The sequence below is a fragment of the Gastrolobium bilobum genome, unplaced genomic scaffold, assembly GCF_033153095.1.
Source record: "Gastrolobium bilobum isolate Gb01-03AN ecotype WA unplaced genomic scaffold, APGP_CSIRO_Gbil_v1 utg2368, whole genome shotgun sequence".
NCBI classification, from domain to species: domain Eukaryota; kingdom Viridiplantae; phylum Streptophyta; class Magnoliopsida; order Fabales; family Fabaceae; genus Gastrolobium; species Gastrolobium bilobum.
In genome coordinates this window covers 304,168-322,838 of record NW_026898232.1, presented here as the reverse complement: position 1 = coordinate 322,838, position 18,671 = coordinate 304,168, and the positions used below count along the sequence as shown (strand labels likewise).

General features: G+C 30.9%; 1 protein-coding gene across 2 annotated transcripts; it reads left to right on the top strand.

Annotated features, from left to right (window-relative positions):
* The first annotated feature begins 5,177 nt into the window (after positions 1-5,177).
* Positions 5,178-6,650, top strand: LOC133314065 (probable glutathione S-transferase). Of its 2 annotated transcripts, XM_061515502.1 has the most exons (3): positions 5,178-5,429; positions 5,511-5,568; positions 6,092-6,650. In XM_061515502.1, exons 1-3 carry the CDS (start codon positions 5,254-5,256, stop codon positions 6,434-6,436), a joined length of 579 nt encoding a protein of 192 aa, XP_061371486.1. In that variant the 5' UTR covers positions 5,178-5,253; the 3' UTR covers positions 6,437-6,650. The 2 variants fall into 2 exon arrangements, with proteins under 2 accessions (XP_061371486.1, XP_061371485.1); XM_061515501.1 differs by having other exon boundaries at positions 5,186-5,568.
* The last annotated feature ends 12,021 nt before the right edge of the window (positions 6,651-18,671 follow it).

The following is an 18,671-nucleotide window of genomic DNA, read 5'->3' as shown; positions in this document are numbered from 1 at the left end:
AAATGGTATTAGAAGGTCTTCACCAAATATTAACATATCATCCGCACAACAAGGTCAAAATGAAGGATTAGCAACTCTTCCCAATGACTTTTTCATGGATGACATTTAAATTCTACATATTTTGAAAACTTTGGAATGACTTTTTATTGGATATTTTTGTGATCTTTAATTTTTGTTTAGACTACAACAGTACTTTGGGATTACTATTTTGTGTGTAGATTATAGTTCTATTGGGAATACATTTTGTTGAACTTTTTTGTGATCTTTACTTTTGGTTTAGACTACAATACTATCTGATGATATTTTGTTAGACTTTTTTGTAATCTATATTTTTTATTTAGATGATAGTGCAAAACATCAGGTTTGATGTTTTTGAACATTATGATAAATAACATTTTATATTTTATGAATGATCCTTTTGAGTTAATAATTTTAATTATATTTGGACGACATGTCATCATGGTTTCATTGCTAGTAATAAAACTTAGGATATATTTTAATAAATTGTGTATGGCAAAATAAATATTTGAATAAATTTATAAAATAAAAAGTATTTCAATAATAAAATAATAACAAATCACTATTATTCAAATTTAAAAAAATTGCATTTTTGAAATATTTCATATGCAAAAAATTTATTAATTTTTAAATGAAATATAGAGGCGGTTTAAAACCGACGCCAAATGACAGGTTCTTTATTTAGGGGCTGTGTTCAACCGCCTCCAAAATGAAATATAGAGGCGGTTTAAAACCGACGCCAAATGACAGGTTCTTTATTTAGGGGCTGTGTTCAACCGACTCCAAAAGTAAATACAGAGGCAGTTTATAACCGACTCTAAATGACACGTGACTTATTTAGAGGCGGTTAGAAACCGCCTCTAATAGTATTACACAGTGAATTCAGCTATCATTATGTGGCGGCCACACCGCCTTTCTAACCGTCGTTATGTTGATCGCGTCGGTTGTTCCAGCGGTTAGTTTCAACCGTCGTTGATTCCTTCGCGACGATTGATTTCGCGACGGTTGGTTAATCGTCGCCCTACGTTTTTAGCGACGATTTGAACCGCGTCAAAATGGTAATTGCACCGCCGCAAATTACTCCTTTTCTTGTAGTGATGCAGGCTTAGAATCCTCGTCATTGGCCAAGTTAACCATAATTTCAATGCACCAAACCAAAATATACCATTTTTCTAAACCTCTTTTCAATCTATCCCACACATTATTATTATTATTATTATTATTATTATTATTTGTTTTCAATCTCCCCTTTTCTGTCTTGCTGAGCGATTTTGTCACATGCCTGAATCGTATTCCATCTTAAATTTTATTTTTCCTTCCATCTTTATTTTCTTACAGGGTTCGTTTTTTCTGCACTGCAGATAACTTATCTGCAGTAAGCTCAATACGACGTCGTTTTGGGCGAAAATAATGATATTTTTATAATTTTAATTTATTTCAGAGTTATAATAGTCTTTATTTTTATAATTTTTTAAGATTCAATACCAAAAAAACGTCATTTTGAGAATAGATGCAGATAACTTATCTGCAGTAAGTGCAGAAATATTTTTCATTTCTTCTATTACATAAATTTTATTTTTCCTTCCATCTTTATTTTCTCATTTTATTATTAAATTAAAAATTAATTATTTAGTTAAATAATAACTAATAATAATAATAATAAATAATTATTGTCCATTAATTTTTTATAATACTTATTAATTTAAAAATATCAAATTTATTATATAAAATAGAAATTAATTAATTATTTTAATTCTTTATTTTCAGAAAAATATTAATTTTTAATAATATCTTTTCAGAATATTGTATTTTTTATTTATGGTGTTAAATATTTTCTTGTGCCAATTGTTAATTTTTTTTTCATACAGAGCATGCAAAGTAGGAAGATTTTTGTTTGTTTCATGAGCCTCTAGGAATTAGATTTTGTTCCCTTATATAATATCTGATGTGTTCTTTTGAATTAGTTTCTTTTAGTTTATAAAAAAAACCTTATCACTTGTGTGATGTGATTTTTAAGAATTCCTAAAAATTAAAAAGCGTTAAATTTATTGTCAATAATAAATTTTTGGTATGAAACTAAAGGATAAGAAGAAGAAAGAAAAAAGAGGAAATTAGGACAAGAAGAAAAAGAATAACTTTTCATTGTATATGTCTGTCTTTTGTACATGTACATCTCTCAATATATTGTAAGTTACAATGGAAAGGAATTAATAATTTTGAGGAGTTACAATTTGGAATAATATCTCTTGGGTTACGAACATCCACATAATTATATATATTATTTATAACTCTCCTTCTTGGATATCCATTAAAGTAATGTACCTTGTTAAACCTTACTAGGAAAAAGTCCTATAGAAAAAAAAATCCTAGTGAAGGAAAAGGAGTACACATGTTTGATAATATATATCACAAGTTGCCTTGTTAAAAGCCTTACCAGAAAAACTCAATGGAACAAAACCTTGATAAAGGAAAAAATAGCGCAGCACATATTTTACTCACCCTAATAATAACATCATTTTATATCTCTGAGTATACGAATTTCAGTCTTATATATCAACTTCTCAAAACTTGAATTAAGCAATGTTTGCCAAATTATCTCTTGAACAAATTTGTTGAATGTCATCAAATAGTTGTACTTCCACTTGTGATCAAAATCTTGTTTGGGATCTGCCTTTGTGTGTGGTTAATTTAGACAAATATCTTGCATCATTTAAGTATCTTCATATCATAGAAGAATTAAATCATGCTAATTGATTTACAAATAAGAAAGATAAAATGTAAGAATAAAGAGGAGAAGATATGAGGTACAAAAGTCATTTTTTTTTTTTTTTGATAATCCAAATATTTACTTTAATAATTTTATGACTCTCCCTTGGATATTCACCCTTTATTATACCCTAAAAAAATTGTCTCGATTGAACTAAAATATGGCACTAAGAAAAATTCTATTATTTTTCATGGGGTTTAAATGAATATTTTATTTATGTCAATTAAGCTCACAACTATTTGGATACTCAATGGATGTTCTTTATCCATATAAAATATCTTTAAAATTTTCTCTATATAAATCAATTGATAGATAAATATTCTATTGAGGCGATTGTACCACATACGTATTTATTTCTTTAATTCATTTAATGATATTTGAAACTTTTTTCAACAAATTTTACCGTAAATTTTTATATGCTTCAATCATTTTAAATACTTTTGAAATTTTCATATAAATTTCACTGTCGATCGAATGAGCCATATAAATAGACTATAAAAACATATATTAGACACATGTCAATTTTTCATGTACTGCCAAACTAATAAGATATCTAAAAGTAATTGTATCCACTACAAGAAAATATATTTCATACAATAAACTCCAGACTTTTGCAAAATTTATTGTGTTATAAGTTGTGTTTTATATCTTACGACTTTATTTTTCTTATAATATTTTCGCACATTTGTAACCCAATAGCTTTACACCTTCATCTGTTTGAATTATTGGTCCAAAAATTTTAAATTTAAACTGCGTTATGAACTAAAAGATAATAAGACGAAAGGAAAGATAATCGAAAGAAAAGAAAGGAAATTAGGACAAGAAGAAAAAAAATATAACTTTTTATCAAACGAAGAGATAATAAGAAGAAAGGAAAGATAATCGAAAGAAAAGAAAGGAAGTTAGGACAAGAAGAAAAAAATATAACTTTTTATTGTATGTCTGTCTCACAGTCTTGTACATTACCTTAATGGAAAGGAATTAATAATTTTGAGGAATTATAATTTGAAATAATATTTTTGTGGGTTATGGATATCCAAATAATTTTATTATTTATAACAGTTATAATAATTTTTTAAAATTTTTGCAGAAAAAATTCAAATATTTAATATGATTATGTTTCGTTAATGACAGTCTATAATTACTTGAATATTATAGTTATTCATAAAAAAATAATATGATTATCACGAAAATATTTCGAATTTTCAAATGAATTTTTTTATAATAGATTTAATATTTTTGAATTTATATCGGTTGTGCCAGACGAATTGAAATCATTTGTAAAGAACCTTAGGATACATCACTCCAAAAGCTAGCTCAAAGGGGGAGTGCGGTGGGAGTGCCCGAGGCCTTATAAACTCCACATTAGTTGCACATACAACCAATGTGAGATTATGTATCTCAACACGCCCCCTCACACGAGACGAGAGCTCATTGAGCTTGAAGAGTGGACAATGCAACAGGCCCAGCCTACCTGTGCTAAGAAAAGTCACAAGAGAAAGTGGGGGGGCGGCGAGGCTCTGATACCATGTAAAGAACCTTGGGATACACCACCCCAAAAGCTAGCTCAAAGGGTTCTCAAAGGGTGGCAGTGCCAAAGCCTTATAAACTCCACATTAGTTACACATACAACTAATATAAGACTATATATCTCAACATCATTTGTGATTTTAAAGCATAACTAATTGAAGTATGATGTTTTCAACTGGCCAAATTATTTATAAAATATTTTCCAAAAAAAGTTTTCAATTTGGTAATGAATTAAGATGAAGTTGGTACCATAATGTAATTGCTTACATCACATTTCTACATGGAATTGAATAATAGATTAGAATCCAAAAGAATAAGAGAAAACAATGCTTGGCTGACTTAAGCCATGACATCACGTTTCAACTTAGAAGGCCCTAGAACTTGGCCAGTAGCTTTCTGTCCATAAAAATAAAAAATAAAAAAAAATAAAAAATCCGAGAAGATGCCGCGGCTAACAGCTCCAAAGAATTTTTTTATATTCACAAAGATTAGAAAACAAAATTTTACTTAAACGGAATCAACTACCACTCGAATAAATTCTCTTTGGTTTCCACGACATTCCAGTACACATAAAACGTACAATAGTCATCTAAACAAAAGTTGCGCTTATTTTGTATCCAAAAAAAAATTGCGCTTCTTTTGCATTGATTCAGTTACAATTTCATACTAAAGTCCATAAAATTATGGAAAATAATTATTTTTTTAATAAGATATTTATCTAATGTAACGTTAACAAAATAATAGGATCTAATATATATTTTTTTTTGAATAATGAATTCCACTGTCTTATATGAAATATTAATTATCTAATGTAAAAATAGATCTCTAAAACTATTCACTCCAAAGCCACTATAAATGAACAGGCCTATACCTTTTCTTCTCACAGAAAATCATTTCTTCAAGCTCTGGTGATTTCTTGATACTTTTGTACTATAAGAATGGCGGATGAGGTGGTTCTGCTAGATTTCTGGCCAAGTGCTTTTGGGATGAGGGTTAGGATTGCACTTGCTGAAAAGGGTATCAAGTATGAGAACAAAGAAGAGGACTTGATGAACAAGAGTCCTCTGCTCCTACAAATGAACCCGGTTCACAAGAAAATCCCGGTTCTCATTCACAATGGCAAGCCCATTTCTGAGTCTCTCATTGCTGTTCAGTACATTGATGAGGTCTGGAATGATAGATCTCCTTTGTTGCCTTCTGATCCTTACCAGAGAGCACAGGCTAGATTCTGGGCTGATTTGGTCGACAAGAAGGTACCCTTTTGTGTTAATTTTTGTGATTGTTACTTGTAATTTCTTTGCCTTTGCTCTTATTGATATGCTTTGAGTATACAATAATGTAATTGGGTTACTACCATGTTGCCGTCTAATATTATTTCTGACCCTTTAGATATCATTGGGAAATGTGAGATGCGTACAGTGGAAATAGGAATAGCTACTTTTATTAGAACCTTTTCCTTTCAAGATTCTCCACAACCAATCTTTGGTCATTACTATTAGTTGAACTACTTTTCCTGTTTGAAAGTTTTGTTCTTTTGTTCTTATAATATTCCTCTGCCTCCTTTATATATATGTAGCAAAATTTCCTGTTTGATAGAGATTAGACTGGAAGTGCCTTTTATGTCAAACAAAAAAAAGCATTTGGATTATCTTTAACAACTCTTTTAGTATAGCTGTGATATATAGTAGTCAGTATTAGTTGTTAGTGATCCTTCCCCTTTTTCATTCTTGCATTTTATGGTCTAATTGAGTGTGTTTATTCTCAAATGTCAAATAGATATATGATGTACGAAGGAAGCTTTGGACAACAAAAGGAGAACAACTAGAAGGTGCCAAGAAGGGCTTCATGGATGCCATTAAATTTTTGGAGGAACAGCTTGGAGACAAGGCTTATTTTGGAGGAGACAAATTTGGTTTTGTAGATGTAGCAGTTATTCCATTCTACAGTTGGTTCAAAGTCTATAAAATCTTTGGCAACATTAACACAGAGAGTGAGTGCCCCAAGTTTATTGCTTGGGCCAAGAGGTGCATGCAGAAAGAGAGTGTTTCCAAGTCTCTTCCTGAACAGGAAAAAGTCTATGATTTCATTGTGGACTTAAGAAAGAGGATGGGCATTGAGTAGATTGGAGGCATAATAGTGTAAGTACTTGTCTTTCGTTATTTGTGTGCTTCCCCTTTCATATAAGGTATTTAGTAATCGAGGTCACTTAAATGTGCCAAACTTCATGCTTTGTTGCATGAATATGTAGGTTTTGAAATAATTAAGATGTATCTTGGATATGTGTGTTGGTCTTGTAATCGAGTCTTTTCTGCATTATTATGTAGTTTTATTATCAGTTGGTCTAATCACCAAAACTAGACCTGATGTTATGCTTGACATCATGTAATGAAAAATAATTTATAAACCTTCCTTTGGCCGTTGTGTTTGACATATTCTACTCTCCTAAGTGATGATTTCTCATGCTTCCTCTTTGTTTCTTTAAGCATGCAGGCTTAGAATCCTCATCATTGAACAAGTTAACCTCAATTTCAATTCACCAAACCAAAATATACCATTTTTCTAAACCTCTTTTCAATCTATCCCACACATTATTATTATTATTATTATTATTATTATTATTATTATTTGTTTTCAATCTGGCCTTTTTAAGTCTTGCTGAGCGATTTTGTCAGGTGCCTGAATCGTATTCCATCTTAAATTTTATTTCTCCTTCCATCTTTATTTTCTCATTTTATTATTAAATTAAAAATTAAAAATCAATTATTTGGGTAAATATAAATAATAATAATAAATAATTATTGTCCATTAATTTTTTGTAATACTTATTAATTTAAAAATATCAAATTTATTATATAAAATAGTAATTAATTAATTATTTTATTTCTTTATTTTCGGAAAAATATTATTTTTTAATAATATCTTTTCAGAATATTGTATTGTTTATTGATGTTGTTAAATATTATCTTGTGCCAATTGTTATTTTTTTTTCATACAGAGCATGCAAAGTAGGAAGATTTTTGTTTGTTTCGTGAGCCTCTAGGAGTTAGATTTTGTTCCCTTATGTAATACTTGATGTGTTCTTTTGAATTAGTTTCTTTTAGTTTATAGAAAAAGAAAATTAGAAATTAAAGGATAATAAGAATTCCTAAGAATTGTTCCCTTACAAACTGCCTCATTAATACTTGACGTGATTTTTAAGAATTCCTACAAATTAAAAAACGTTAAATTTATCGTCAATAAAAATTTTTTTGGTATGAAACTAAAGGATAATAAGAAGAAACAAAAGAGAGAAAATTAGGACAAGAAGAAAAAGGATAACTTTTCATTGTAGATGTCTGTCTTTTGTACATGTCTCTCAATATATTGTAAGTTACAATGGAAAGGAATTAATAATTGAGTTACAATTGGGAAAATGTCTTTGGGATACGGACATCGAGATAAGTATATTATTTATAATTCTCCATCTTGGATGACCTTAAAGTAATGTACCTCTTTAAAATTTTACTAAAAAAATCCTATAGAAAAATAATTCTAGTGAAGGAAAAAGAGTACACATTTTTAATAATATGTATCACAAACTGCCTCATTAAAAACCTTACCAGAAAAATTCAACGGGACAAAATATTGATGAAGGAAAAAAGAGTGCAACACATATTTCATTTTCTCTAATAATAACATCATTTTACGTCTCTTGAGTATACGAATCTCAGTCTTATATATCAACTTCTTAAAACTTGAATTAAGCAATGTCTGCCAAATTATCTCATGAACAAATTTGTTGAATACCATGAAATAATTGTGCTTCCAATTGTGATCAAAATCTTGTTTGGAATCTGTCTGTGTGGTTCAGATAAATATCCTGCATCATTTAAGTATCTTCGTATCGAAGAAGAATTAAATCCGTCTAATTGACTTACAAATAAGAAAGATAAAATGTAAGAATAACAGGAAGAATATATGAGGTTCAAAAGTCAAACATTTACTATAATAATTTCATCACTCTCCCTTGTATATTCACCCTTTATTATACGCTAATAAGATTGTCTCAATTGACTATGATATGGCACTAAGAAAAATTTTATTATTTTTTATGGGGTTTAAATGAATATTTTATTTACGTCAATTGAGCTGACAACCATTGGGGTACTCAATGGATGTTATTTATCCATATAAAATATCTTTAAAATCTTCTCTATATAAATCAATTGATAGATAAATATTCTACTAAGGCGATTGTACCACATACGCATTTATTTCTTTAATTCAATAATGATATTTGAAACTTTTTTCAACAAATTTCCCGTGAATTTTTATATACTTCAACCATTTTGAATACTTTTGGAATTTTCATATAAATTTTACTATCGATTGAATGAGTGATATAAATAGGCTATAATAACATATATTAGGCACATGTCAATTTTTTATGTACTTCCAGACTAAAAAGATATCTGAAGGTAATCGTATTCACTATAAGAGAATATATTTCATATAATAAACTCCATATTTTTGAGTCATATAAATAGGCTATAATAACATACATTAGACACATGTCAATTTTTTATGTACTGCCAGACTAAAAAGATATCTGAAGGTAATCGTATTCACTATAAGAGAATATATTTCATATAATAAACTCCATACTTTTGCGAAAATTATTGTGTTACAAATCGTGTTTATATCTTACGACTTCATTTTTGTCATTACATTTTCGCACATTTGTAACCCATTTGCTTTACACCTTAATCTGTTTGAATTATTGGTCCAAAAATTTTAAATCTAAACTGCGTTATATTTTGGCCAATTATTTTTCTATTTATATTCATCAACAAATTTAGCTTCAAGATCTTCATCTTGTTTCATTATTTCATTATTTGCGAAAATATTATCGATAACTATATCTTTACGGTTTCAACTTTTTCATGTAATGACATAACTAATAGAGATCTCCTCATTTTTGTTATTTTTAGGTATTTGAACCTCCCTTGAGGTTTAATGAAAGTTATGTCCTTAGGATTAACAATTGTCTGCAATTATTTTTTTATTTATATTCATCAACAAATTTAGCTTCAAGATCTTCATCTTGTTTCATTATTTGCGAAAATATTGTCGATAACTATATTTTTATGGTTCCAACTTTTTCATGTAATGACATAACTAATAGAGATCTCTTCATTTTTATTTTTTTAGGTATCTGAACGTCCCTCGAGGTTTAATGAAAGTTATGTCCTTAGGATTAACAATTGTCTGCATATTATGACTATCTTGATCATTCGCTTCATTCCTCATTATGAGAATTTTTATCCTTGGACCCAATTATTTTTTCATGTTTTAAATGTAGTTAATCAATGTTAATTGGAGAATGTACAGTTAGAATATTAGACTTATTGGTCAGTTAAATCATCTTGCAGTTATGTATAATATCTTTTTCTCATATTTATTTGTTTTGTGCGAGAATCTATATGAGATAATGATAATGTGTTTTATATTCTCCAAATTTGTGTTCTCTCCCCCTCGTGATGGAAAGACTGATAATAGTAATCAAATATTGATTTAACCAAATCTCCGGTCAATATTTCAAGATATTATATAAGGATATTCATATCAACATATATTCCCAAATATATTTGGAGATTCATCTTTGTGCGTTGTGGTAGAGTAATTAAAACATAAATCGCACATCTAAAAATTATAGGATCACAAATATTTGGCTCCTGAACAAAAGCCAATGTAATGGGGAGATTTTACGAAAACTTGTTGGCATGATGCGTACAAGTAATGCACCATATAAAATAACATATCTCCATTTTGAAATGAGAGCTTTGTTCTCATAAGCAATGATCTAGCTATTAATTGGAGATGTTTGATAATTAACCCGTTAAACCATTTCAGGAATGATCATTAGCAACAAGCTATTCAACTGTGATTCCTATTGACATATAATAATTATTAAAAGCCTGATATATAAATTTACCAGCATTGTCAAGACGATTTGTCTTTATTACATAATCTAGGAATTATATTTTTAATATTATCATTTGAGCAAACAATCTTACAAGTGTCAAGATGTGAAATGATAATAAACATATATGTGCCATTTTGTGGATGCATCTATTAAATTCATAATATTTGAAATATCCACATGATGGGTAAATGAGCCCGTATATTTCACCTTATATGTATTTTAAAATGCAGGAGATTGAATCTCAACTTTAGCTGGTATAATTTTCATTGAGAACAAGCAACACAAGAAAATTCAATAAATTGAAGAATTTTATGGTTCTTCAATGTATAATCATATGAATTTTGAATAATTTTTCGCATCATATTTGATCCAAGATGGTCCAACCGATTATGCCAAATGATAAAGCTATTATAATTAATATCCTTTTGATTTACCAAGGCATGTTTTTCAATCATGCGAATATTAGTGTAGAACAAGTCGGAAGAAAAACAGATAATTTTTCTTTCTGATACACATTTCTTTACCTTCAACATTTGTAGTAGTAATAGTTAATTTTATCACCATTTGTGGTCTTAATGTGATATTATTTATAGCCAATTTGGTCCTCCATGGAAATTATAGATTGGCTCTTCTAGAGCTTTCAATCAATTTCGTACTACCAAATTTGTATTAACATTGGTTTTGTCCATATCAATATGTGTAATTTCATATGGAGGCATCAAAATCATTTTGAATATAGGAAATTGACAAAATATTTTCTCTTGTTATTTTATTTCAAATTATTCTTAATTTGGTCAGATCTTGTCTATGATGGTCAGGAGTTACAGTTCTTCAGGAAGTATATCATATGTATATAAAAATGATGACTAGAAAAATTATTGCCTATGTGCAATCATTATGGGATATATAAAATATAACTTCTTTAAGAAGTTAGCAAAATTAACAAGCTCAATGTAAGATAAATTATGTTTCGCAATAATATTCAACAATTAAATCATCCTAAATAAAATTAAAAATTAAGAAATGAATTAAATCACTATAAAATAAAATAATAAGAAACATTAACTTAAATATGTGTGTGCTACTTCAAGAGCAATAGTCAACAAATATATTGTTAGCTTCAACGGATGGATTAATTTCAATAGTGTGATATTCACCATGCTTGCCCTTATTTTAATTAGCCATATTTATTTCATTAGACGCTTTCATTTGGCTTCTTTCTTTTTCATGATTAATCCCAATGTTTAGATTTTATATCATCCCTTCAAGGGTTATATCATTACTTGTGCTCATAGCCCTCAAACTCTCAAGTAACTATAATTTTTCATAGATTTGACATTTGCTTCATTCAATACTTTTAAACCAACGAATCTAAAATTATAATTATTTCCACTCACATCAAGAATGTGAAATTTTGATTTTTCAATATTTTCCCTAACATAATAAAGATTCTTAAATTAATAATAAGGATTACCAAAACACTCATCGCTATTTCAGGAGCATGAGTATATAGGCGGTCAAATACCATATAAGATTATTTTTTAAACACTCACTACTACTATAGGAGTAGGTGAATATGCATTGTTAAATGCTTAATATTATTTTACCACTACTACTTCAAGGGTAGGATGATATAATTTTTCAAATTCCCAATAAAGATTTTCAAGCACTCACTACTACTTGCAGTAGAAGGCACTCACTCCTACTTGTAGAGTAGGAGGATATATAATTTTTCAAATATTCATTTAATTTCCATGGTACTAATTTAGGATTGTTAAAGACTAGAATCTCGTGGTATCACACCATATACAATAATACACAAATGCATCAAATTCAAAATTAGAAATCTAGATCCAATATAAATTAAGCAAATTGAATTTAGAACATAAATTATATGGGCCCATCAACTTTAAAAAAATTGTCAAAAATAAAACCAATTAGTCGTGATAACAGCAAACATTAAACAATCCAAATAACACATGACCAATGTGAATATTGTAAGAACCTGCACCGTTAATTTAGGAATTTCAATGATATAATTAGGATATTAGGAAATAATTCCATAATTGAGCTAGAATAATTATGAGAAGACTTTAATAATTAATATAAGGGCTTAATAATGCTGAAAGTTGCTTTTCTGACGAAAAGTGTAGATACCGGTTCTGCCTCACGGTATAAGTGTGTACCGATGAAGTATCCCAGAAAATTATGAAAAGTATGTATATATCACTAGAATAATATCTAGGAGTAGCATAACAAATTTGGAGTCGAAATAATGAGAATTGACGTCAGGACTGATACAGGCTATGTAAAAATGCATACTGGCAAAGTGCTGCGAAAAATAAAATAAAAATATGAAAAATCCTAAAAAAAATGGCTAGGTTCAAAATCTAAGGTTTGGGTTTAAAATGATAAGTGTAGTTATTAGTGCTAATACAGTGTGTTTAAAACTTAAACGACTATAAATGCTTAACGGCACATAACCCTAGGCCATATTGTGGCTGCCTACGTGAGTTATTCTGAATACTCAGCTACTGCTACCCTCCTTCTCCACAATTTCATGACTTTTTTCTTCCTTGAACCCTCCAAAGTGATCATCTTTATACTTCCTTCACCAAAATAGCTTAGGTGTGTAGGACCAAGCCTTGTGAGGGTGTGAGGCCACTCATTACTGAGTTTAGGCTTCTGAGTTGAGGGGTTTTGTGGCTGTGTATGTGAGTTCTCATTGTGGAAGCCATGTTCATGTCTTTGGTGGTGTCAAGAAGTCACCTTTTAGTATAAAGGGCCAAGCTTGTGTGTCAAATTCGTAGCTTTACAAAGTCAGAATCTTGGAGCTGTGTTGGAGGCTCCAAATCTGTCCCATTTTCGGAGTTTTTGAAGCTTGAGGTATACCATGATCACCTCCCTTGTATATTCATGATTTTAGCTTGGTTAAGCCACTAAATGAGGAAACTTTGATTATATGAGTTAAAGGTTGATTAACTATGTTTAAAATACATCAATGGACTTCTATTTGTGGAGTTATTGGGCTCCCAATCGCATTTGGACCCTTAAAAATGGGATTATGCAGAGGCTGCACGAGTTTCTGCATTTTGTCTGCTAAGTATTCGAATAATTTTCGTGGAGTATTCGAATACTCATCAGCAGGTAGTCAATACTCATTGAAGGAGTAGCAGGATACTTTCTGGGAAGAAAAGTATTCGGATAGCACAGTGTAGTATTCGTATACTGAGTAGTATTCGAATACTGTAGTGAAAGTATTCGAATACCATGTGGTATTCGAATACCTTAGTGAAAGTATTCGAATACTTTATGGAAAAATGGAGTATTCGAATACTCATCAAGGAGTATTCGAATACCTCCTGCAGAATTAGTCTAAAATCACTTAAAACAAGTTGGAAAGCCTTAAACACTTAGTAAAACGTTAGGCTATGAATAATAATGATTATTTCTGTTATAAACATACTGTGAGAGTGTTGTTTGTGGACCTTGGGCTAGTGTGAACTTTGGCTTGGATTGTTAGCTTGCGAGGTAAGCTTTCGTGTCCTCGGTTTTGCTATTGTTGGTTTCACCATACCTCATGGAAGGATGGTTTATATACATGGTGTGCTTTTATGAAATGATGATTGATTATTAAATTGTTAAGTTCCACTACAAGAAAATTGGTTTTTAGAGGCGGTTATATTGGCATTTTGAGACGGTTCAAACCGCCTCTAAATGCTTAAATCGACAGTTCATAAACTGCCTCGTTTACCACCGTTGCAAGGCAAAATATGGCAGTTTTCAGAAATAGTTGGAATAACCGCCTCTATATGACAATCTGAGGCGGTTATTCTAACCGCCTTCAAAACATATTTTGAGGCGGTTATTTTAACCGCCTCCAAAAGATAATCTGAGGGGGTTATTTTATTCGCCTCAAAATCCGCCTCCAAAAGACAATCTGATGCGGTTATATAGCTGCCTCCAAATAACGTGTAACCGCCTCCAAATGGTTAAAATTATATAAATTTTAAATATTAAAATTGTTACTTTTAAAAGTTAATATAATTTTTATTTTAAATTTTTATTTTTAATATAACTTTCGATAGTGATTAGTTAAAATAATTTTTTTTTAAAAAAAATTATTCTTAAAAATTAATATAATTGTTATTAGTTGAATATAAATAACTTATTAAATTTTGTATATGTGTGTGTTAGTGTGGGTTGTTATATAGAAGGGAATGGAGAAAGAGAAACAAGTGACATCCAATGTGGGACTTCAAAGTGAAGGTGAGATGGTTTTTTTCAATGTGCAACAGTCATCTTTAGAAATTTATATATAACACCAGATAATTCAACTTAAAAATCTGAACTATTAGATTAAAGTATTACAAGAGAAGAACACACTAACCAAATTTGAGGACGATCCAACGACTGAACAAATAGATTTTTCTCTTTGGATATCACTGTCCGATAGATCATGAACCACCTCTAAATATGCTTTGGAGGTGGTTATTTTAACAACCTTTAATGTATATTTTGAGGCGGTTGACGTACAACCGCCTCCAAATGTATATTAGAGGCGGCTAAAATAACCGCCTCCATTTACCATTCAGAGGCGGTTACATTGAAATCGCCTCTAATTGCTACATTTATAGGCGATTATATCTCAACCGCCTCTAAATGGACAATGGGGGCGGTTATTTTAACAGAGTTTAATATACATTTGGAGGTGGTTATGGTTTAACTGCCTCTAAAGGGAGCAATTAAAAGCGGTTTCAATGTAACCGTCTCTGAATGGTAAATGGAGGCGGTTATTTTAACCGCCTCTAATATACATTTGGAGGCGGTTTCACGTTAACCGCCTCAAATCAATTAAACTGTTGTCAGCACCGCCTCTATGCATCAATTAGAGGCGGTTTAAGTGAAACCGCCTCGAATAAACAGCCTCCAAATACCAGTTTTCTTGTAGTGTGCAAATGTCTTATGATATGTATGTGTTGTTTCACCTAGACGGTAAGCCTGAGTATGTGGCGTCATACAAGATGGTGATTCTGTGGGTGGGTACAAGTAGCGTCTTGTACTATTGTAGGTTGTAGACGTATGTAATTCCTACAAGTTCTCTGGCCAGTAGGATTCTAACACACAAGACATGATTATATGCTGCATTGCACAGATTTTGGAACTTATATTATTATACTGCTTTTGAACTTATATTGCACATGTAAGTGAGCTTGGGGTGGAGAGATCCTTGAAGACCCCTTGTCTTACTGAGATTTCTTTTTAGAGATCTCACCCCACATTTGGGGCACATTTTCAGGTTCAGGTACCTCGGGAGTTGAGACCTCGGGCGGCAGGAAGCCGGAGCCGAGCTGCCTGATATATGTTTGATGATTTAGTTACCTTATATGATCATGTTTGATTCTTCTGCTATGACTATGGTATTTGAGACTTGATGATTATGCTATTTATTTGGTGAGCATGGGAGTTGTTCATGCCACGTTGACTTGACTATGTTAATTAGATTTGAGTTGTATAATTGTATCAGGATATTATTCGATCTACGTGTTGTAGTTCTGTGACTAGATACACACTTAATTATATTATGAGGTTATTCAGTGTAGTTAGCTTTTATTGCAATTTACGTACATGCAATGTTTTGAAAAAGAATTAAGTAATCAACTTGGTTAATAATAATGACGTCATAATTGAAAGTAAAAAGTTAGCTTCCACATTTAATTGAGTTGCGCTTAATATCGTATCATGATAACAATTCGAGTATACACGGCGTGTTACAAAAATCAAGATAAATAAAACAATTAAATAACTTATCATACATAGTATCTCATTTTAAAGAATCCAGGGCGGACATGCCCCTTAAAAGTATGATAAAAAAGGAATGATTATAAATGAAAATGACTTCTCAGTGATATGGTCTACACTTAAAAACAAGGATATTACATAATGTAGTGCATAAATGTAGACTTTTTGGTCGATAACTTCGGACCTTCAGTTCTAAGCGTAGATTTTTTGGTCGATAACTTCATTTTTCTGAGTCATCAAACATGAAGAGGAAAAGAAAAAGAGAATTATCTTAATCCATTTATGCATTTATGGTCATCGTTCTTCATAGAATGAAATTTTTCTCATTAATTTGACCGGTACTACTCAATGTATGAGCGTGTGGAGAGATTAACAGAAGAAATAAAGAAATGGGTTGATTTTGTTGAAGGTGTTAAGGTCGAACTATAGCATGCATGTATATTTGTGTTTCATGTATCGCAAATTGTATTCCTATTGTTGAGAAATATAGTCCCACATTGAATGTATGGACAACAAATATGAGGTTTATAAGGCTTTGGGCACTCCCACCCTTTGAGCTAGCTTTTGGAGTGGTGACCTCAAGGTTCTTAACATGGTATCAGAGCGTTCGTGTTGAGAAATATAGTCCCACATTGGTTGTATGGGAAACTAATGTGAGGTTTATAAGGCCTTGGGCACTCCCACCCTTTGAGCTAGATTTTGGGGTAGTGACCTCAAGGTTCTTAACTCTGGTATCAGAGCGTTCGAAATCTCACCGTCTCCCTCTTTCTTTGTAGTGGAATTTTCACATGTAGGTGGGCTTGTATGTTGTCAACCCTTCAAGCCCAGTGGGCTCTCGTGTGAGGGGGCGTGTTAAGAAATATAGTCCCACATTGGTTGTATGGGCAACTAATGTGAGGTTTATAAGGTCTTGGGCACTCCCACCCTTTGAGCTAGCTTTTGGGGTGGTGTATCTCAAGGTTCTTTACACCTATAAATGCTTATGTGGATATGTGATGTGGTGGCGAAAGAGACTTGAATAGTAAAGATGATTTTAGTGACTAGGGATGGAAACTTGTAATAAAAATGGAAATGGGTTCTTCTTGAAAGCATCAGGAACCAGACATGATAAAGTGCTATTATTACTTGGCGGGTGAAGTATCCAAATGGCATGCTTTTGAAGGATAAACTGCACATGGTTTTCTTTTGTTTTTTTGGCAAGAACATAATTATTTGGGTCCATATCAAATAATTGAAATATGCTAAGATTATTGAGATATAGATAATTCAAATAAATTAAATACTGAAAATATATTTTTTTGGTAGATAGTTTTGAGATAACCCCACACAACCTCCTCTAGCACATTGTTCTTCGAGTACGGCTGCTAGCTCTTCATGAAATAGAGGGTGCATTGGAAAACTGTCACCAGATGCAAAATATTATGATACATTTTACGAAAATTATATGAAAATTATAGCAAAACTTTTTTATGTCTAAAATAATTATATAATTTTATTATGTTCTTTCTAGTAGATATTTTGCATACTTAAAGTGATCATTTGAACCAAAACTGACACTGAATAATATAAATTTTTGCCCCCTGTCATTTAATTTCTTAGGTCCGCCACTGTAAAGAATGCCAATAGTTTGAAAATTTGTGCAAGCCCAAACACCAAAACAAACAGATTTTATTTATAACTTACCTAAGTCACAAATATTTTTAATGTGATCTAGGAGCACAATCATGTTTCGTGGTCTCTTACCAGAAAAGCTAATATTTTCTCTCATTTATACCCTTTTCTTCCTTCTAAACTCCTTCCCAATTAGAGGTGTTAACGGGCCGATCCAGGTCGGGTTTTGATCTTAAAAGGTTAAGTTTATGTTTAAATGTGTTAGTCTGGTCTAGCTTGTTACCTGTTATGAATATAATTATCAGCCTGTGTCCTGCCTTATTTATAAAAAATAAAAGTCTGGTTCAGGTTGTTAAGATAAATAAGACAACAAAAATTTATTCAAACAGAATATACGATCAACAACGCTAATAATTCCACAAAGATTCATAAATTCAATATATATTCAAACAACATAATATTAAACAAAATCATTCAAAAAGTCTGTTCAACTAATAAAATGGGATTAAATGGGTTGAGGAGAGAGAGGACTATTATGAGTAGTATAAAAAATATAAAATAAAAATAAAAGTTAATATACTAGGTCTGCCTGAGAAGCTCTAAGGCTGAACTTTTGAATTGAACTCTAAGACCTTTTTATTAAACGAGTTTTTATACAAGTTCAAGTCTGGTTCCAACAACTAATTTTAGACATTGTTATGGACCTGACAAATGCCCATATTCTAGAAGGCCCAAATAGGGCTAACGGCTAAGAGGAAATTAAGAAAATATTCTTTAATTATACTAATCCTACTACGACAACAATGGATCAATAATTAAACTCTCACTACTCCTAAGAGGCCCAAAAGTCCACTCTGCCAAATAACTCATCTATAAATAAGGAGTTAGACAAATAAGTCTAAACCCTCTCTCTTTTAGTTGTCATTGTTTCCGCACTCCACGTCTTGAGTATGTCGTTATACTATAGTACATAGTGAT

Bases quoted from the DNA above. Each gene is read 5' to 3' on its own strand.
- LOC133314065 (XM_061515501.1), top strand. From the start codon at position 5,254: ATGGCGGATGAGGTGGTTCTGCTAGATTTCTGGCCAAGTGCTTTTGGG. The intron at 5,569-6,091 runs GTACCCTTTTGT...AATGTCAAATAG, and splicing joins CTGATTTGGTCGACAAGAAG to ATATATGATGTACGAAGGAA.